The sequence below is a fragment of the Neodiprion pinetum genome, chromosome 3, assembly GCF_021155775.2.
Source record: "Neodiprion pinetum isolate iyNeoPine1 chromosome 3, iyNeoPine1.2, whole genome shotgun sequence".
Taxonomy (NCBI): Eukaryota; Metazoa; Arthropoda; class Insecta; order Hymenoptera; family Diprionidae; genus Neodiprion; species Neodiprion pinetum.
In genome coordinates this window covers 20,352,122-20,374,652 of record NC_060234.1, presented here as the reverse complement: position 1 = coordinate 20,374,652, position 22,531 = coordinate 20,352,122, and the positions used below count along the sequence as shown (strand labels likewise).

The following is a 22,531-nucleotide window of genomic DNA, read 5'->3' as shown; positions in this document are numbered from 1 at the left end:
ATTGGATTTGAGCTCACGTTTCCTTGTTCCGTAGTCTCGCACGCTATGCGTGACACTACTACGATAGGCTTAATATCTTGCATAATTTTGCAAGCCTCTGGTAGGATCGATGCAATCGTGACGTGTATTCTTCTGCCTATCCTATACCTATAGAAACTTTGATAAATTACATTGCCAATTAATTGGAAGGTAGAAATGAAAAATATATTCCTGTATCAATCTCTTAATGCGTACAGTCGGAGTTTCTGTTTTTCCTTGATCATTTTATATCGATAGTTTAAGAAAAGTTTAAACTGAAATGATATTTTCATACAGCTATTTGACAGAAAACTTAAAAAAAAAAGAATTAATATCCTAATAAGGTATAATAATTGTTTTTTAATCATTATAATCATAGCAATAATATTGAATACTAATAATAATAATAATGATAGTAATAAAATTTTCCTATATAAATTGTTTTAGGCACATTGATTACTGAGATCGTTTTTATATGCGATTTGCCACAACAAACGAATACTGCAATATTGATATTATTACTCTATTAAACCTAGTAATTGAAACCTAGTAGAAGCCCATATATTGAGCTTGTATGTCGTATGCTTATATAAAGCTTATAAACTTTTTCTGCCGGTGAATAAAACGTGCCAGCGTAATAAGTACCTATAAGATTAAGATCAACTGTGTCCGCTCTGATTCGATATCAGTATTTGCACCTATAAGGTCCTTAAAAATTAATGGAAAAGTATACAAAGTTTGAGAATGGTAGATAATAACTAACTTTTAAGACACATTAAAAAAGACTATATAAAAATATTTGATTTTCGCATGAATCACTTTTAAATATAATGTACGACATGTTAAGAATAGGAGATGGAAGGCTTCGTGAAAGAGATTTTGATTAACGTATTATGTGCAGCCTTGGTAATGGATGATTCATACTCATACGTTCTTGGCAAGTTTAGAATCCTAGTATCCAAAATGATTGTGTGAATCCACAACAAATCCTAGTATCCTTCATGTATTCCTTCAAGTCGACGTTTGGCTAGTGTAGTTCTGAAATAACACCATTAATCTTATTCACATTTACGCTGATTTCATTATGTTTTCTTCTGCCAAGCTATACTATTTGAGCTAGAGGGAAAATATAGGGTCGATAAAGAATGGAAAACTCACAGTTATAAGATGTGCATAAGTTGCACATGGTTGCAAGAATAATGCTTTACCTTTTCTGCTATTTTTGTAAGATTTTCCGCCATTGAATGTCCGGTTTGCTGCACCATGTCGTACAAGTATCCTTGTCGATTTTGAAGCAATAAATGAGGATGATCAAACTCCTGGAAGCACAATGGTGATCTTATTAGTATTTTAGGATCTACATACCTATATGGACGATAATTAAAATATGGCTAGTTTTTCGGCCGAGTCGAGTACGTTGGTAATGCAGATTGAGCCCGTAGCGGCCGACCGAAAGTGGCACAGCAGGCTGAATCAGGGTTACCAACGTAATCAACTAGGCCGAAAAATTAGCCGTCTCTGAATTAACGTCCGCATGTGTACAGTTTTACTCAAGCACAGATTGCGTACGAGGGTACAAATGAGTAGACAGTAGGAGAAGTGGGTGAATTTCGGGAATTTATATTCCGACAACCGGTTATTTAGTTCGATTAGGGTTCAATTTATTCAAAAGTTTATACAAGATTGAGCTTCATTCGAATTGTTTTTAAAATCGGAATCAGTACGACGCATCGTTATTAACAATCACGTCAATCATTTCCCTCGGTGATATGCATGTTTAGCGGTGCCAACAACATGTCAAAAATGGCTCAGCCGACTTACTTCTTTGCAGACAGTATGCTTAATGTAATCAATATATTTTGCTACGATCTGAATTTTTTTTCCTCACCAAAATGGCGACCTTTTGATGTTGATTTTGACTAAATTTTTCGTAAAAAATCGACGACTTTTTCTTTATTGAATTAACAAGAGAATGTTACATCCTCCAGACTTCGGATTCTTTTCTCGCCATCCAAAGCCCATGACGAAAGAAGAGTCGTGTAAGTCTCTGTTGTAAGGGAACGTTACGGCCTGGAGGTGATCCGGCTCACGGATCAGAGTTTTTTTATGTGTGATGAGCTTTACAGCTACATTATACCCTGCATCCTCGAATCCTCCCCTTACCATCACCTCGCTGCCTGGGTTCCCATACCGCATCAGTAACATGCTCCTTCTATAATTGATAGACGGTAACTAGCCAGTCCCTTACATCCTTCCTCCCATATATTCACTTTCAAGTCAACTCTCATTCGGCCAACATATAAATTCATTTCTCTTCCTTTTTCCCTCCTGCGAATAATACTTCCTTCTCATCTTCTCATTGTACTTTTGAGATCATTCACAATAAATCAATTATATAAACAATCATTCAACTTCTCAATATTAGTTCCTCTCATTGTCCATTATCTTTCGTACGAGTGCGTAGTCGACGGGTTACAAACTCATAATAGGCCATAATGCCATCACGACAGGGCTGAATTCATTGATAACCGCTCGTCGTAATCACAGTCATACATCCCGTAACAAGAATAGAATTATAAAAAACATGAAATCTTGGCAAAGAGGCTAAACTATCCAGGAATACGGTCTCCAAATTTGAAGTAACTGGTTTAAGCGTTTTTGAGATATCGTGGGCACTGTAAAATGCGAGGTAACGAGTGTACGCCTGTGGAAAACACAAATGCATGCCATTGAGATTTATTGACTTCACCTACTTAGATGTAAAAATTTTTCTTCAAACCAAAAAAGAAAAATTCTGGACTCTGTCAAGTTATGACAGATTGTTCCGTGAAAGGTCAACAATTTTTTTCATTTTTACAACTAATATTTTAATCACTTGTATGCCACTCTGGGGTCTCAGAAGCTCTAAAATGGAACCGTAAACTTGCGTTTCTCGAGAGAAAACATTTTTCAACCGACCATATTTCAGAAGGATTTCAGAAAGAACAATTCACCTATTACCAGTTTGTTAATGCATAGATAGATTTCTCGATTAATTGGCTATCGTAAGTGAAAATCGAGTGTGATCCGATCTCAATGCATATTGGAAAATTAGAGCATACTGAAAGGAAACGGTGAAATTCAGCAGCCTGAGCAACCGACTGCGCATGCGCGAGATAATTGAACTCTATATTGTTCAGTGAGATCGTATCGACGCAATATTTTCGTCTTTACGTTAGGAAGGCCAACTTACTGGTAAATGGGCATGGGCTGTCAAACTTTTCCGCGTCAAGTATCTAATTGAAATTGGGGTCACGCTCTTATTATGATTATTATTCATTAGTTAGTTTGCCGAGCCTAATCAAATTATTATATAAATTATGTGATATCTGTGTAGCCTAAAAACATAACAGTTGAAGCTTGAGATCGCTAGCCTGCGCGAAAAGACAATGAAACTCGCGCATGCGTAGTCAATCGTTTACTATTTCTTCTGTGCATACTCACGGAGGACAGGAGGAAGCATCGATAATTGGACACTAAAAAAAGTGTCCTCAAGTAGGTGAGCGTGAGGGACGAGTATGGCTACATACCTTCTCGTCCTCTAACACAAAAGCATACCTATCGTAATTGAAGACCCCGAGCATTAAGTTGATATAATCCGAATAATGTGTGAGGTTATGATGTTTTTAAAGTTGATTGACCTGTTTTTTCTGTGAACCTTAGAGGCTGGGTAAATTGTTAAGAAATAAACAATTACGTCAAACAAAATCATTGTTACAAAGGCAGTAGCAATCATTTATGTATCGATTATTCAGAGAGAAGCAACATGATGAATTCACTAAAAAAAATGTAACAATCCACAATCATGATCAAAGCCTAGCAAAACGTTTTATCTACCTGAGTAAACGTATCAGCTTTGACTGAAGAATGCATGTTAGAATTACTGATTTAATTCAGACTGCCCTTCATGCACAGATGGTAAAATTTGAAAATGCTCGTTCATACAAGTTTCCCATTCATACTAATGAAAAATATATAAATGAAATTTGATCTACGTAGTTTTGAATAAACCGAACCTCAATTGAATTAAATGATTGGTTGTCGAGGTATAAATTCCCAAAACTCATACACTTTTTCCGCTGTCAATGTGTGTACTAAGATCCTCTTAAGAGGTATAATAATGCCCCCTGTGCTAGAATTAATTGTGCTACAAATTTGAGAGAAACCACTCTGAATTTTGTTTGAAGGTAATGTTGGTTCTTCAGGAATAAAATGTGATAGTCAATACCGACATAATTATAGAAAATGTTTGCATATAAGATAAGTGTAACTCACCACCATGGTACCGGCATCCATAACAAGCACTTTGCTGCTGTCCATAACGGTGTTGAGTCGGTGGGCGATAGTGAGAACGGTACAGCCAGCAAACTTCTTTCGAATAGTTTTTTGAATCAGCACATCAGTCTGAGGATCTACATTGGCTGTAGCTTCATCAAGTACCAATATTTGGTTGTTTCTAACAATGGCACGAGCAAGACAGACCAATTGTCGTTGCCCGACACTGAAATTAGTACCCCCCTCAGACATTTTCGAATTCAAACCACCCGACAATTCGTTTACGGCTTCCTTGAGTTCTACTTCCTCCAGCGCTTGCCAGAGCATATCGTCAGAATACTCATCAAACGGATCAAGATTTTCACGCAGGCGTCCGGAGAACAGAACCGGTTCTTGCGGAATTATGCTGATCTTGGATCGCAGATCATGCACTCCCAAGTTACTGGAAGGTATGTCGTCAATGAATATTTCACCGTCAATGTATGCAAGTCGGAACAATGCAGATATCAACGAAGATTTCCCGGCACCGGTTCGTCCGACGATTCCAATCTTCTCCCTTGGCATGATCACAAAGTTCAGGTTCTTTAGAACCGGGGGCTCGGCTCTATCGTATCTCAAAAACATATTAGAGAACTGTATTCTTCCTTCGGTTGGCCATTCTTCTGGAGGTTTATGTTCCGGTTTGCTCTCAAGCGGCGGTTCCTGTTCAAGGGTACTGTACTCAAGAACCCTCTCGACGGATGTCATATGGTTCTCCATTTCCGCAGTCTGCCGGACGCCCCACTGCAGCATCCCAGTCAGCCCGATACACTGAGTAATTGCCAGACCCACGTTTCCTCCGAAAGTCTCTTGGCTCAGAACAAGGAAGCTGAAGGTCACCAGGCCAGTATAGATTACGCAAGTGAAGTCCAGGTAATATCCAAACGTTCGCGAACATGAAATGAAGATGTACCAGGCTGAAGAGTGCAAGTCTTGGTGGTTATCGAATTCTTTTGAGAGATTGGCTTCGGCGTCAAAAGCTCGAATCGTAGTCAATCCATTCAAAGTGGCACTCAGATGTCCGAATACTGGAGAACGAGCTGAGGAAACACCATGTAGATTATGAAAGATTGAAATGTCACTGCCACATTCTGGTAAGTTCCAGTTCACTTGAGACATATTTCGTAAGATCAGTATCTGGCTTATACTTATTGAAAGCGTTCTTCTTTTTCTAATTTTTTTATTTTTTTTGCCTATATTCATGTTGGGTAGGTACCAAGATTGAAACCATTAATTCAAGATTAGCAAAGATAGCCAGCCAAATACGGTATTTTGAAGCTAGATGAGTGATGGGGCAGAGAGCTTCGATATGAAAATTTCTTACTTTTATCGACCTAATCAACATTGGAGTCCCATAAGCGAGTCAGTAAATGTAGGGTATACACCCTTGGCAACTTGTTTCGGCATTAATTATATTATTACAAAAATAATATAAGCATTGTGTGAAAAGTGCGGAAACTGGGCTATTTGCGATGCCTCTGAAATTTTTGACCGTAAGCCTCAAGGGCAAGTGCTGTGTTCCTCTAAATAAAGATCAGTTCACACAATAAAAAGTATTTGTATTCGTATTGATCTTAAATTTTGCATGCCAGACGAAATAACAATAAACGTCATGCTTACTTATTCCTTCTAATCGTTTGACACTGCGGCTGGTACTGATGTAGATAACTCTCATAACATACAGCAGGATTAGGATAATCACGGTCGGTATCATGAGCAAAGGGTTTATCATTGTAACCAGGACAATCACACCGAGTAGTGAAAGGCCAATCTGCACAACATCAGACATACTCATCGGTAGAAGTTCATCAATGGCACCCATATCTTTCGAGAACCTGACGTAGAACGTATATAAAAACACCCGGTTATCATCTTAAGGTCGGTCGTCATAATTGATCACTGATAATCAGAATATCAGACCTCCGAAGCGCGAAATTTGCTGAAACGTCTAGAAGTGTTAGAACTAAATAAATAGAACTACTCATGTTCAGTTCCATCCATTGAGCTTTCCTTGGCTCAATCTATAATACATCAGGTTCTCGGAAACTCGCTTGTTTGAGCTCGACTACAGCTCTGAAATAATAATACATCCGTTTACACTAGAATCTGTAAGAGCGTGTCACTGAAACTAAAACAGAGAACAATGAAAGTTAATATTTAGGACAAAAGTACACAGCAAATTTCGTTTATTGCGGCATTTTACTCATCGCACTGCCAATTTTAACCGGCGTGAAAAGCCCAATGGATAGAACTATACGCAAGAAACTTTATATTTTCGGCCAAAGAAACACCCCTAACAGTTTTAGCAGAACCCGTGATCCGGAAGTGTAATACTCACCTTGTGAGTGTAACAAACTAGTAACGTAAATTTCGTACCTGTTCAAAATGCGTCCGGATGTATTCGTATTGAAGAAACGCATTGTTGTCCTGGTGATGCATCTGAACATGTTGCCATGTAAAGTTTTCGACGCCCGCATGCAAACACTGACGAACATATACGTTCGCAAGAAAGTAAAGATGACGGTGGCCACTGTAATGCCGCTGTATGTGTAAATACACATGTCTCTGTTCAAGGGTGCCGTCCAGTTAAATACCAATGTGCCGTTGGTTATGTTTACTGAGGTCTCCTCCGTGTTTACCCAGTATGTGATAAAGTAGTCACCGCCACTAGCGAAACCTTGGTTCAGGATGCACACCAAGAACATAGTTACGACGAAACAAACGCTACCAGCTGCTTTAAAGTAGGACAGGTAGATTTTGGCCGATATTCGACCAGTCGATCTCAGTTCCGCTTCCTCGACGGGATCCACGTCGTTTATCTCTTCGGATCTCATGCTCTGAATTGAAGATTTTCGACTCAAGCTTTTCCGCGTGCTTTCGTTATCCTCTGGCACGTTGACTTGCTCCTGCAGTAGCTTCACGAAATCTAGTCCAGCAGTTTCAAGCTCTTCGAAAGTACCCTCAGCTTCCACTTCGCCATTGTTCATCACGATTATCCGATCGACATGCTTAAGATACTGGTGCTGGTGTGTCGCGACTATCCTGGTTTTACCCCGGAGGTAACCATTGATGCATTCGTCGAACAAGTGTCTTCCCACGTGAGCGTCTACCGCCGACAGAGGATCGTCGAAGAGGTAAATATCTGCCTCCGAGTAAACGGCCCTCGCTAAATTTATTCTCGCGCGCTGTCCTCCGCTCAAACTGATTCCCCGTTCGCCAACAATCGTTTTATCGCCATAGGGAAATAGGGTGAAATCCCTCTTTAGTTGACAAACACTGACGACACTCTCGTAGCGCGTCTTATCCATGGGTCGACCAAAAAGGATGTTTTGTCTAATTGAAGAGGCGAAAAGCCAAGGCTCTTGACTTGCGTAAGCGACTTTACCGTTCACTTCAACACTGCCACTAACGAGAGGAAGTTCACGTAATATTAGGTGGTGAAGACTTGTTTTTCCAGATCCTACGTGACCGATAACTGCCACAAATTGACCAGGTTTTATCTCAATGTTTAACTCTGAAAGTGTGTTCTCTTTGTTGTCTGGCACCCATTTTGCCGTAGCATTTTTCAACATAACAGCGTGTTGGCTGTTACTGATTTTCTCACAATTGGCTTGTCCATTAGCTTTGATCGCTGGTTTTTCTCTCTCCTCATGGAGCATGAATTTTTGCAAACGCCTGACGGACACCAACGCTTCAGCAATTTGGGTCATACCTGAAATATTTAAAAACGTGCAATTGAGGTACCAATTGAAAGGGTATAAATTATAATGGCGTTTGGAATGATTTCTGCTCTTACTGATTGGAAACGCAATTGTCATTGCTGTGCGAAGGACGTTGTAAAAGGCTGTCATCATGAACACTTGTTCCGTGGTAATTTTATTACCACTAAGAACGTAAGCCAGTATCGTGACAAAGACGCAGAGTCTCGGTGTGTACATGTCAAACGACGATGATATTCCTAAGACGATTGAATTTTTCTTTATTGCGTTAACCTCTTTCCTAAAAATTATACAATATTATGTATGATTCCGTGATATATGTTTCCTTCGCTGCGATTTATATTGCTCAATGACTTTATAATAAATTACCCTTACCGTCTTGCGATTTCGACAAGGTAAGAAAATGGCTTTTCCCACGTGTACATTTTTATTACTTGAATACCATTGATGATTTCATTCATCAGGCGAATTCTTTCATCTGTTCGAAGAGCGATTCTCAGTCTGAATGTAGAGGACTTTTTTCCAAGATATCCTGACGATTAAAAAATAATATAAGTATTTTGTTAGTGTGCATTTCTAACGGTTCCGGCAGTTCAACAATCACCTTGCAACGGAATGAAGAATAGCAGTGTCAGCATTCCAATGACTGCTGACCATCCAACTTCCCGGTAAATCAGGTAAGTTATTACCACAGACTCTAAGGGCCCCAGCCAAATGTAGTGGATAAAATAAACTGCCAAATCAAATCTGTTCACATCATTGCTAAGCAGATTAACAATCTGGAATAGTTTTATAAGTGGATGAATACTACAGTCTTTGATAATGGTCGGTCACACGTGCAGTCACGTGAGGTTTGAGTTAGTGTCAGCAACTCACCTGCCCAACGGTCGTCTCAGCCAAAGCGGATTTCGAGAGCTTTAAGACCTTCCTGTAGATGAGCGAGCAGCAGGCGACCCTTATTTTCATTCCCGTGTGCATTATTCCCAGCATGCAGGGATGAATTACAAGGAAGTTGAGGGTGGAGCATAAAATTATTCCACCGGCCCACAAGTATGCTTCGTCCTTTGACATTTTGGACCCATTGACATTGTCACTGCGGTAATACCGAAGTAACCCGGCTAACATCAACGGCTGCGTTATCCTGTCGGTGTTTGACGGTGTCGAAGACACAACGAATGTTCGTTAAAATGTTTTTCATGTTTTACCATTCGTTTTTGTTTTTTTTTTTTTGGGTCAGTTAATTATTGACCTTGGAACCGTTTCATGTCTCTGCAATGAGAGCTAGTCTCACCTTACGAGAAACTCCAAGGCTGCTATTATGATCCCCAACATCATAATCCGGGGGCCAAAGCACCTTACAAGTACTCGCAGCAGACTGGGCTGAGTTCCTTTCTTTGTTCGACAACATCTTTCTTGTTCCTTCTCCCAGATCCTCGATATTTGGTCCCCGAGGACGTTGCTCTTGTGTTCATTAAGGGGTGCATAGAGGTCTGTTACTTCGAGCTCTCGTCGGTATCCCAAAGCAAACGTCCTCAGAACCCATCTACATAAGAACCATTCGTTGGTGAAGTATGTACTATATAGTGAAGTTAAAGTGTTATAGAAATGGATCGAGGCGCTGAGCGATAGATATTTATGTTTTCTCATGCCATCGTGTTGAAAAACTCAATTTGACGGTCGTATTATCAATCGCCAATTGCCAACGGCAGGACAGAGGTAACGAATAGAAATCTCATTTCTCAAGTACCTTCGAGAGGCGAGGACGTGTATAAATATACGTGCTATACACAGTGTTCGATAATGACTTGGTTCTAGACTGTGCGGTAAGTTTTAGCTTGAAATCATAATACTGCGTACCCAGTGGCGATGGCCAGTAAGCTAAAAATAATCGATGCATCGATCAACCGACTCCAAAAAATAATTGAACACAACTCGATTGAATCGGTGAAAATCAATCGATTACTTTATATTTGTTTATATTTGTTGAAACGGTGCATTTGAAACCAAAACTTTGTCAGTGCGTACTCTTGTTGGCGGAAAAGTTTTTCGATAATTTATAGTTTCAGTCAAAACATGTTTCAATTTCAGGTGAAAATATTCATTTATCTTTCACTTATTACATCAAATAGGTACTTAGTAGGTAAGACAATGATAATAGTTGATACTTTAATCAGATAAATTGATATTGTATTGCGTCGTTCATGGGAGTAAAAAACAAAAACCGATTGCAAAGAAAAATAATCGATTATGCTCGATTAAACGGGAAAAAATAATGGATTCATTCGAAAATCGATTATTTTCGGTCATTCTTAGCACCCGGCATTTTTTCATTTCACTGCTGGACGAGGCGCTTACAAATTACTCGCATTACTATAATCATGTATACTGTGTGAAATTTAATGCTGTCAAGCTTGTGATTGTCATGGTTATACTGATGTTTAAGTTGCAAAAAGATGAGTTGGCGTTATGATGAACCATAGGTACTTGCATTCCATGGTAACGAAATACCGGATAATAATTACAGTCGCAGACCACTGTATGATATCAATTCAGTATGCGTTGTATGTTACTTACGGTATGTTTGCGATGCTAATCAATACGGCGATATGAGTATCACTAGCAAGGCTTCTGATAAATGCAGAGCATAATTATACCGATAGCACACGTGTTACACCATAGTTAAATAGTTAAGTGCATAATTGCGCTCCAATTCTTTGTTAACCAATGACGGTGATTTTTGTCGCGAATACCGATAACCAATGTCACCTATCTGGTTTATAATTGTACAAACGTGAGTTGAACTTACGCGAATGTGATGATCGAGAACGGATTTGCTTTTTCACGCGGGTTCCGTTGCGCTTGTTGTTTCTCCGACTTGTCCATGGCACATGAAGTTGGATGATTACCAAATGTCTCTCATCTAGCACAGTCACCTCCTGCAACAGGAACAAATCGTAACGAATTCATTAGCGTGATGCTAAATGTGACCGAAATCCACGGTACGATGTGATCGCGGTTCGAAACGGTTGCCATAAATTCCATTTAATTATCCCTTATTCGTGCGAAATGAATCAAGCGCAAAGTGTGGATCTAAAGTTTCTTGGAATTACCAATTACCATATTACAATTTCATTTGACAATTACACATCTGCAAAGTAAATGCATTGATCGAACCGTAGCGTTCAGGAATTATTTTGTTTTCACAAGTGTATAATATTACCAACAGCACCTCGATGGTATTGTTTTGACACGGTAAATATCGCTGATAACCAATCGTCGGTGGCAAAGATTCAGAAGGTACTATGATGACTTTCGACGAATTTAGCACAACGACCTCATCACGTGGATGAACGTGGTGTTCCTACATGCCGGTAAGCGAAAGGTGGGGCTTGGAATACGATTTAGGTCCGTACATAATACATACAGTCGTCGTATTAGAGTTTCGCTTCGTCACTATGCCTGATCGATTTTTTCGCAGTTACAATATTTCTTCTTTTATAAACTAACAGTTTAGATTGTGTGGAGTATATATACGAAGCACCGTGGACGTGGACAAATCGCTGGAGCTCAAAGTACAACCGACTACTTGAAATGTGAGCCAGATTTGCGATTCTAATCAACCACACGAATTCTGAACACGAGAGACTCTCGGCTTTTGTATGGTTCGTTTATACCGCATGCGTGACGCGCGTTTGTACTTTGCGTACATATGAGTTGTGCACTACGGCACAGTTCCGCAAATATTCGTCACTCTCACGAATAACCGAGTTGTCGCAAAGAATACCGAGTTGTAAACTCAATGGATCGATTTTCCTGACACTTTTCCTCGAACACGATGTTGCTTTGTGATTAGTCGCCACTGTCTCCATTTTTAGCAATGTAAGTGTTGCGTTTTTCAATGTTACCACTTTGTTATACTAGTTTAGATTTCCGACTATGAGATCACTGCTGAACTGCATTATCTGCACGCGGATAATGAATGTTCGACTTCGATCGTTTGTAAGAGAATACTAACACGATGTTTAATAATTTGAAAATAAGACTTGTCCATTGCACGGTATAAGATAAAAGCTTCATTACCTTTTATCCGACTGCATTGCCAGAAAAAAACCGAAAATCGACTGGTCTAGATTTTGATTTGGACTTACATCGTTTCAAATTTTGTTCTCCGTATACATCGTCAGTCTGCACCAACCGTGCATTGTGATTAATATGCTTGTTTATACTTGGAATAAATGTCAGCAATCGGTAAATCATAACAGCCTCGAAATTATCATATTGGTGCATAATCGCCTTAAACAAAAGTGAAAATACGGCAATTAGAGCCACTGTACCATACTGATGTCACCATCGGCACTTGTATGCACAGTGGATAAAAAAGTTCTTCAGCTTCGGGCTCAATAAGTTAAAGAATTTGTGTCAACATCATCGTGTTACGAGCGAAAGGAATTGCTCGCGACGACTTCGAACGTCACCAGCAAAGAGAGACCAGGCAGCTGATGATCGAGGCAGCCCGCATGCACAGATCAAGGGTGAACCAACGTAAACGAACGTTAAGCAAGTGCAACCATCGCGCATCTGTTAGAAATAATGAAACAATATAACGGAGGGAGTTTATTTTATCGTTGACTGGACATCTTTTCAATTATTCTAGAAGACCATCTGAACAGACATCATCCCATTAAACCTTAATTGAAAATTAATATTAGACCTGCAGCAGACTTTCTTCACCGATTTCTTCACTGATCGTGCACCGTTCGAACTCTGAATAGTTAACCTGTGTCATTTTATTTTTCCGTAGACTTATTTTATTTCTCGAAATTCTTATTTTATGTAATCGTCAGCCGGTATAACGACGACACAGCCGCCGTCGAAAGTCTAACAATAAGCATAGTAGAAATCCGCCAACCGTGCTACTTTGGATATGAATGGCCTGGCGAATATTTTTTTTTACTCCATTCTACAACGCTAAGAATTCACCTCGACAGTAGACATCATATATAGGGATATAATATATATTATGCACATGTAAGTTATAGGTGTTGGAAAAAAGAAATAACAATACCGTTATAAATGTAACACCGATGACAGGGAATTCGGATTGAATTGCACAACATTTGACAGCGTATGTCGATGAAATTAAAATCTTACTCTGGTCCGTGAATTTGGCGAAATGAATAATCAAGCAGATCGATAACAACGAGTGGAAACTATACAACGTAACGAACAGCAGGTCTGCACGTCCTAAACCAAAGGGTACGTATAATATGCAGAGAATGTCGCGATCGCTAAAAATAGCTGTCCTGAACCTTCGTGCGTAGGGTAAATATTTCAAAGCAAATACATACATATAAATATACAGTTGTTGATTGAACGAATTTGTGTCCTACGAGTGAGTGGTTTTTACCCTCTCCCCTCTCCCCGCGGGTTTCATTTCTGGGAAGGTTGAAAAAAAATACATCTTTTCTATTAATAAGTGACACGACGGTCCCGCCTTACCAACTCTTATGACTCGAGAACCAGCAACAACGTCGTTACGTAATCCCGGGTTGAATCTTCTAGACCATTTCACGTGTGTGTGTGTGTGCGTACAACAAGCGTTATTGTTAGTATCGGAACATAAATTTTATGTTGACCTTGCAGCATTTCTGTATCGTAGCTACCAGTACAGGTAGATATGAAATCTTATAGTTGGTATAAAAAAAGTGGTCTACCTGCCAGAGCGACTTTCAGTGCGGGTTCAAGATCATCTATTAGCGAGACATAAATACGTTACATCCGAACTTGAACATCACTTCATTGAACCATCGGCGGTTGAACGTGAATTAATTCACAATTTTTAACGGTAAAACGATTCTCTTTTGCTTGTAATCTCCTCCGTGTATCGTTTCCGTGCACTAAAATAATTGTGGATTATCGCCACTGCCGGGCACGGAGTTGAAATACGCGCAGGAAAAATTATTCCAATACCCCAGCGTCTGACAATGAGATTATAAGCGAAAACACCGTTCAATTAGCTCTGGTCATAATGTTACAGTATCAAGTTGACTGCTTCGATGTAAACAAATTGACGAGGTAGTGGTTAATGATCGATTTTCTTCTTTAATAATCAGGCATTAGTTGTCGCATTGCATACGACCTCTGCTTATAGTTCGCGTGACATTGAGAAATGCACAAAGTATGACACGTTCAACTCCCCGCGATTCTAGATGAAAATGTTTTATCACCGCAGCTTCGCTCTGCAATCATGCAGAGAAGCACAATTATTGCCGTCCTTCGGCGGTTGTACAGTTTCTCAATTAAAATCGTATCAACGTAGCTATAACGGGGGGATGCGTGACGATAAACAGCTGCGAGAGTGACGCCCGTTCCGGTTGCCATGGCAATCGACGTATCGGGTTGAATGATAATTTAGCACGATATACGTATAGGTACATGGTAATACTCGGCGGCTGCATGTGATTCGTGAGGGAAGCGTGTCGTCTGTGAACCATTCCCTTCCGGAAATACAACGCCGTTATGCTACTCATTTCTAACGCTATTTTTTATGCAGATACACGTAATAACAGGGTTTCCGTACAACAATGCGAACGCCGCAACGCGACGTGCACGATACGACAAGTCTGAAAGCGCACTCCGTGGGATTGTGCATCGGCAAAATATTTGTGCTTACACAAGTGTCTCGCTTTAGACGAATGAATGCGCGATTGCAAAGATCTACTCTTCGCGTGCGGTGTGTTTTTACCAAAATATTTTCACCCGTTTCTTGACAATTAAACATCACTCAATTATTTTATTAATAATTTCACGGGTACGGTTAACTCACGCGGCAGCACATCGTCATCCTCACTTGTTACGCAATTCCGATTAACCCGCAAGGAAAAACCCTTCTACGTTGAACGAGGCGATCGTTACAGTGGCGTAGCCACCGCACTGCGGGAAATTGACCGAGTCTAGGGTTCTGGAATGTGGGAGAAAAGCAACGCTAACTTCGCAAGCTTCGTCCGTGTGAAAACCGCTCGTAAAACGTGCGAGGCGTTGTGATCGAAGCGTTGCACGTAGACGCAGTTTCCGCAATAACTCTTGGACTAACAACAAAGCGACGCGCTTCCATTTTACACTCGCATCGCGCAATATCACGACCGAGTTAACAACAAACATTGAAACGCTGAGCGCGAGCAACGCGCACACGCCGCATGATTGTATTCTTACGTACTCGATGCGCCTCCTGCGTGCCTCGAAACGCCGATCGCTCTTTCTCGCGTTGCCTCGGGCCCGGCACACTCCAAGCATTCGGAGGATCGAATCCTCGTCGCCTCCTCCTCTCTCGCTGCGAGACGCAGACCTGTCGAGTAACTGACCGTGTGTGTTAAACTGCGGCACTCTGCCTTCTCCCGTTCGAAGCGATGCCGACTGCAGCTGACTGGCTGGCGCTGAGCCGAGGGAGTCGAGAGAACTCGTCATTCGGGCACGTGGTGGCTCTTCGACGCGCATGCGCCCTTGCGAGGCGAGTTTCAACCGGACAGGTCACATTGTTCGGGAATTGGCGAGATCACGGAACACAATTTTCACCGTAATATCGGGTCACGGAGGCGGTGTCAAAGTTCCGCATTTGAAAAGTTCAGAGGGCGCAGAATTCCGAACTTTTTCGCGACGAAATTTAAAGTAAAGAAACAAAACTTCGAGGAATCATCGAAATTTCGAATGGTCAGAAAACCGACGGGTCAAAGTTCCGAAATGCAAGATTCCGTAAAGTAAAGTTCCGACAGAGCAAAGTAAAAAGTTCCGAAAAGTAAGGTTACGATAGAGCAAAATTCCGAAAAGCAAAAATTACAATACAACAAAAAACTTGAAACAAAGTTTATTGAAAATTTTATCTACTGCAAATTTGGTTCACACCACTTTTAATGTTTCGTTAACCATTAACTATGTGTTTAGCAATAACCATGTTAAAGAAAGTTTGACGCGCTATAAATAAAAACCTATGCGTTATACAGAAAAAAGTTTCTAATAAAAGTTATAGGAAATTTTGTCATCCACAAAATCTATTGTTACTACATTTTTGTCGGGTGCGGGTAAAAAATTAGAAAAACCAAAAATAACGTGCGTCGTGCGATTCTCAATTTCCCTTTGTAATGTTTCTGGGAATTGTCTCGTGCTCGCTAAACCTGTTACAATATTCTCACTTTCCGATTGGCGGCAGGTTTATCTCGACAAACACGAAGAGCAACGGATTTCATCCGGTAATTGAGTTTTTAATAATATAACGATTTCACCCTAATCACCAGGCGGGTTTTTGTATCTATTATGCGTGTCTATATGACGAATACTTCGGATGTTATATTTACTGTCCAACAATATCAAACGAGATATTATAAAACTTTATGGGATCTCTTCTTTGGTATCGCACGAAGTGATCCATGCGTATGTATAAAATTGAAGGACGGAGCATTCGAATTGGTAAAAGACGAACTGGGCAGTGAAATTTTCATCAAAAATGTGAAAAGTGGCATTATTCCGAAAAAAAATGTCATGTTTTGTACTATATCGATTTGAAAATTTGAACCGCATTTCACGTCGACATTTTATACCATGTACTGAAAGAAGTAATACCGATTTTCTAATTAAAAAAAATTAAAAAAATTCAATACATGCGGGTTATCTGTCTGTCCGTTGCCGCTTATAAGGTCCACATAGTTCATTAAACAACGCGCAAATTACGTCACCAGGCGTATAGTATACACGAAATTTCAGAGAAAATTACGGTGTTAGATTGAGGACGCAAACAGCGTTTGCACATAAACGACACCTAAGACAAATCGCATGGGAGTGATGAAGAAACTCACATTATCCGTCTATGTTTAAGCCGATCTGTAGTTCGTCGCTTACAGCACATTTGCAACTGCGAGGCAAGTGGAGTGCAAATTCAAAGTCTCCTAGGAATTTGCGAACTTACTGCGTGATGTCTCATGAAACGATTATTTCACAATTGGATGATTAAGTTACTTCGACCTCGTTTCAGTTCATTCGTCATTCGCAGTTTACGACAGTTTCACAAGCGAAGATCCATTTTTCGCTCTCTCCGACATACTGCGCTAATGAAATTTCAAGGAGATGATTTTTTCCGACATATTCGGAGTAATACTGACTTCCCTTGCGATTTACAATTTTGATGAAATAATTTCCCCAACACTACCGTTACTCGGATGATGGTGAATTTTTTTCCGAAGAGTTTTCATAAGTCCAACATTTCAACCCAAGACCGATGAAAATTTTTTACAGTTGTTTCGTTCCGTTGTGAAATTGTCGTTGTTACGTAACCAGGTAATCGATTAAACGCATTCATCAACAAATTACGACCGTTTCAGGAAACGTGGATTTCATCGTAGTTACGTCCGTAACGTAATTACTTCACCGTGTTTCCTGAACTCTTCTTTCTACTTCTGCATTTCCTATATCCGCCAAAATTGATTTACATATCATCCTTGTAGCAATAAATTTCGCTCTGTGAAATACAGTTGCATTAGCACAGGAGAGAAAATCGAATGCTTAGAAAACATCAACGACGATACCTTCTGAAGTAGATAAGATCTATCTGTTACTTCTTATTAAACCTGCCTTGTGGCTTACACATCGCGATGATACACCTGTGTCATATCCGGATGGTCCGCGGTGTGTTTACATTTCCTCTTATCAGTCATTGCAAAATATTTATCTCTCGCCTCTGTCCTACCCGTTCAAACGAACCGCCTTCTATCTTTGTTCATGCCGTCGTCGGTTGCTTCGCTACGGTGAAGCGGTTGGATCTTCGCTACGTACCATCAAGTCGCACTGCATATAATGTGAATCTCGGATATAATTAGAAGTAGGTATAAACACTCTTGTTTCTAATGCCGACGAGCTGCATCATCTATTTGATAACACTCACACACCACCACCCTCTTCGTGTGTAATTTTAGGTGGAAAGTTTCTCGTACGTTTCAGAGAAGACATTGGTACCCATTTCTGTAAGATTTATAATATTTCACGTTACAGATTTACATATGTCCGTATGTGGCACGTAACCGTCAAAATAATGATTCAACTTGAAAATAGTCTGGAATTAGGACACTGTCATCGGTTACTTTCAAGGAGGCTAGATGGCCATTGATTGATACTTCTTATTGAATTTGTTTCAAGATTTTCGTACGTCGAGTGTTTATCAAATTATTATATAAGTAGACTGCGAAGATCTTTTTAATGATAAATAAATAGTGAATATCGGAATTATAAACAAGTTTAGATATCGATGCTGAGTTTCAAATCGATTCGGAATGGTTGATTATCTGGTAGATTTGTTAGATTTGACTCCACGATTATTCATTTTATTCATGATACTGTACGAATTCACTAGAGGATTATTTTTTTATCGTGTCGGTGTCGTTAAATATTAAATTTTACACAATAGTACGAATACTGCTCGTGTACGATAAAAGGCAGTATTGAAATGCGTAACTACTCGAAAAAAGCAAATCTGGTTCACCGACTTTTTAGAAAATAGTCTTCCGAATAAAATGCGATATCGTATACCACACAAAATCGAACGATGCTACTGGATTGTTAATCATTTGACAACGATTTGAAACGAAGCATCGATATGTTAACTTTACTTTATACCTACGGTATTATCTATTTATTTAATTTAAAACGAGATGTTCGTAAACGTTCACATGAGATAAGATCTCTCCTTCTGTATTCGAGCAATGCATCTAATTCAATCAAATAAATATGAGACGGACAAATCTTTTTTCGTTGTGCACAATGCACACTATTGCATAAATTCAACGGGATTATGACCAATTCAAATCCCTTTCTCTTCGAATCAATCGGTCCTCAGGTTTTCAAATATAGCCCGTGTTCTCGGTTGGACATAGTTTATTTCGGACATGATTATTCGTAAGTTACATTTGCGTGGAAAATTAGCAGTTTCACAATCGTCCTAGAAATTGACTCAGTTGCTGTACGATGTCGTAAAGTTTCATACGTACATCATGCTGATTGTGAAAGGGAATTAAGACAAAAAAATTGCGATTGAGTTATCTCTGAAAACAATACGGTTACCGATTAAACTGCACCCTGTAGTTACAGATTCCTTTCTTGCAATTTATTTCTATAGCAGCTGCGTCGGATTTTCACAATTAAAGTCAATCAAGATTGGATCGATCCAAAACCCTTTGTCAAGCACATTCAATCTCTCTTGAGAGCCATAATCTGCGTAGAATTTAATTGAATACGAACACTCACTGACGTGGCAACATTTTTAACGGTGGATGTTAACGGCTGTACTTGCATGAAAAGAGATAAAAAATATAATTGGAACAATAACACTAAATGTAAACTCGTACTTCAAGTTACGTAATCAGAGATCGAAACGTTCTGTAAGTTGAACTTGACATAAAATTAGACCAGGAGGTCATCGAACGCTTGCACAATTTATGGGTAAATTTCGAAACTGATGCTAATTCTTATGGTCTCGAGTCGTTGGACCAACATCATACGATTCAAGTTGTAAAAGCAGTTATGAGCGGCAGCGTTCAATGATTTTATTGCGCGTTAGTTCGTTACAATTGTAACATCAGTATCAAGTGCGGAACGCGTTAATATAAATTTATTATTGGATGTAAGCATCTTTCGGGTGGTGAGAAAATAGTTGCATTTGTTTCAGTAACTAGAAAATTCTAGTAAACTGGGTGTCGTTACGATAATGATTAAAATACTCTGGAATCACAACAAAATGCGGTACAAGCAACTATTTACTGCAATTATAATTGTCGATACTACATTTTACGTTCATCGCTACATTAAACCGGTTCGATTAGTTAACCATATTCCTTTAATTAAATAAGGTAATAACATCAATATTTTGTTACCTATTCGGTTTAGTCGTAGGTGAAACAAAGCGTCATGGATAACTTTGAATTGTTAATATTATGGTGAAAATATTAGTCTCGGTTCTTTTGTTATCACGCCGCCATTTTGAATGTCGGTATTTTCCCAAACGTGTTGCAAATTTTCCAGAAAAATAAAATCATGAGTGAAAAATGTCTGAATAGAAAAAAGCAGTCCTTGAGGACCGAGGTGAAAGGAAAGTAACGCCTTGACTTTGTCGATTTCACTTGATTATAGTTTTTAAAATCGGCTGGACAATATATTCATTCGCGTATTTTTCAATATCCGTAGAGTATTAACATTTCTTCTTTCAACTCGCGCGGCTAATGTTCAAATAAGCAGCAAGAACCGATGTTTTTAGGTACGGATCTATTTTCGATGACGCAGGCTACGACTAAACCGCACAGATAATCTGTGCAAGGTGCTCGCGATACTTGTGGAGTTAAGCTGATTGTTCGAACAATCACGAAACAAGCTTGAACGTGTTTGTCACTAAAACTAAAACTAGATTTGAGAACCAAATAGGATACTCGGAACGTCAATTGTTTGCGGATGAATTCGTTTGAAGTATCGATCTTGAACCGAAACAATTTACTCGTGAGAAAAATTTCTAATATGGGTGAACTCAACCAGTGTTCCGTATAAAAATACTTGAGGACTCGAATATCATCGTATTGAAAGTTGTCGAAATAGTTTTTTTTTCTTTTTTTTTTATGTTAAATTCAGGAGATTGGATAAAGGAAAATTGGTTTGATTGTGTCGTGTTTCATGTATTCGATACCAAAGAATAGCGCAAATTTGTTTTCCATTTTACAACCTTGGTTCAAATATATTACGCGTACATCGTTGGCCTAGGGCGATTAAAATGAAAGACCTTGTGGTATTCGGTACAGGATAACAACTAGTTGGATGAAAAAAAAAAGTTTAGCTGCTAGCAATAGACACGATCGGAAGATCGCGTTGCTAGTTCCGAGTAGCTTACAATCGGTTTAATTTGTTTGATATTCAAAGACGAAAGACCGGGGCAAACTATCGTACGAGAATAATTTCCAAGTGGCGAACGATACCGAGATAGAAACAGATACGCTAAATTGAGAAATTGAGGTCCTGTATCAAATTTTGAAATTTTACGAAAATTCGTACAAACTTCTGCGAACGATGAATTTTGTTCGAAATTCGGGCTCCCGCCATTACGTAACCGAAAGTCGACGTTTGTTTAGCAAGATTGTGTATAATCTTCACGGAATAGTTGATTTTATCGCTAAATTTCAATCGCACCGATTTGTCCGTTTTTTCGATATTCAGGATATAGGTAACCAAAGGTAGTAGAAGTTTACTTGAAAAGTTTCCTGACGTTTCTTTGAAAAAAACTTCACGCGTCGTTAAAGTTTTGCCCAAGTCGGTCAAACCATTCCTATGTAATTTAGGATACACGAAATAATAATTGAAAAGTTCAAAAATTCGTCATTCCGTAACCGGAAGTATTCACGTACCTGTGTGAGTGATGATACATACGTGTTAAGTAGCAGATGATTTATTTTTCATCGCGTGGTAACGTTTTTCGTTTAAAAATACAATAGGCTTTCCATTTTACGATAGTGCCTAATGGGTGTTGTGGCTGTGATTGGAAATAAATTACATGCCGCTGTTTTATTTATTCATTTATTTTTTGTTATACGAGTGTCTTCCGCCACTTCTAGGTAATTCTTGCGGTAATATTAGGTCGACACGCAGTAATAAATTAACGTTAACGGCTTATTTGACTGATACACTGTAGTCAACTACGCAAACAAATTTAACGTTGAATAACCAGAAAATGTATTATTGCGAATGGCAAACATTAGCACACCGAATACAAACTAAAACTATGTAACAGAATTTTGTCAGCGGCTGTTCATATTTACGCTTTTTCCACTCGAATAAGGAAGAAGTATGTTGATTAGATATTTGACCGAAATTTTAGCGAAGGCTACCCTAATCAAGTTCAAAGAAATGCTCCTAATTTCGTGCAATCTTATCTCGCAACAGCACCGTAATCAGCCTTCGAACGCGAGACGAATGCATTTGACCGTTTCCTTGGTCCTCGTTTTTTTGGTTGTACTGTTTATGAAATTTCAAAATCTCAGTGTTATTGATGATAGTATCGTAATTTTCTAACGAAAGTTAATTGATCGTGAATTTGACCGATTGGACAGAAATCATCACGGACGGTCATGACACACGTGCTGGAAAGCCGAACGAGATCGTTTGAGTTTAAAAACTTCGGCTTACTGTTTCTGTGATGAAAGTTTGCATTTCGAGAATATTTCGAAACAGTACTTGGAAAATATTCTGAGAAATGTTACTTGTGCAAACAATCTAGCGATAAGAAGCTGAAGCTTTTATGAGAGGCGCATAATCTAAAAATTAGTCTAAAGACTTCTTGACGTAAAAATGATAGTTCAAACCTGAGAATGGAATGAAACTTCCGCTGCGGAAATCTTTCATAATGTTGTCGAACTTCTGCAAAAATA

The 22,531-nt window shown here is 39.2% G+C and overlaps 2 protein-coding genes across 6 annotated transcripts in view; one reads left to right on the top strand and one right to left on the bottom strand.

The window, feature by feature from the left end:
* Positions 1-363: 363 nt before the first annotated feature.
* On the bottom strand, positions 364-15,518 carry LOC124215576 (probable multidrug resistance-associated protein lethal(2)03659). 5 transcript variants are annotated; one of them, XM_046619124.2, is made up of 12 exons: positions 15,303-15,517; positions 10,897-11,026; positions 9,382-9,633; positions 8,967-9,231; positions 8,695-8,869; positions 8,466-8,622; positions 8,168-8,370; positions 6,748-8,083; positions 5,992-6,206; positions 4,333-5,411; positions 1,227-1,337; positions 364-1,056 (listed from the first exon to the last, which is right to left on the bottom strand). In XM_046619124.2, the coding sequence occupies exons 2-12, from the start codon at positions 10,971-10,973 to the stop codon at positions 1,030-1,032; spliced, it is 3,897 nt and encodes a 1,298-aa protein (XP_046475080.1). In that variant the 5' UTR covers positions 10,974-11,026; positions 15,303-15,517; the 3' UTR covers positions 364-1,029. The 5 variants fall into 5 exon arrangements, with proteins under 5 accessions (XP_046475080.1, XP_046475078.1, XP_046475081.1 ...); XM_046619122.2 differs by having other exon boundaries at positions 15,307-15,517; XM_046619125.2 differs by having other exon boundaries at positions 15,452-15,516.
* LOC124215578 (odorant receptor 13a-like) overlaps positions 13,839-22,531 on the top strand; it is a 23,110-nt gene continuing 14,417 nt past the window's right edge. The window contains exon 1 of the mRNA XM_069134854.1: positions 13,839-13,935. The gene's annotated coding sequence lies outside the window, so the exon portion shown is untranslated. The remainder of the gene's footprint in view (positions 13,936-22,531) is intronic.

Bases quoted from the DNA above. Each gene is read 5' to 3' on its own strand.
- LOC124215576 (XM_046619124.2), bottom strand. From the start codon at position 10,973: ATGGACAAGTCGGAGAAACAACAAGCGCAACGGAACCCGCGTGAAAAA. The intron at 8,870-8,966 runs GTGAGTTGCTGA...AAACTATTCCAG, and splicing joins CTGAGACGACCGTTGGGCAG to ATTGTTAATCTGCTTAGCAA. The intron at 8,084-8,167 runs GTAAGAGCAGAA...TAAATATTTCAG, and splicing joins GACAATTGCGTTTCCAATCA to GTATGACCCAAATTGCTGAA.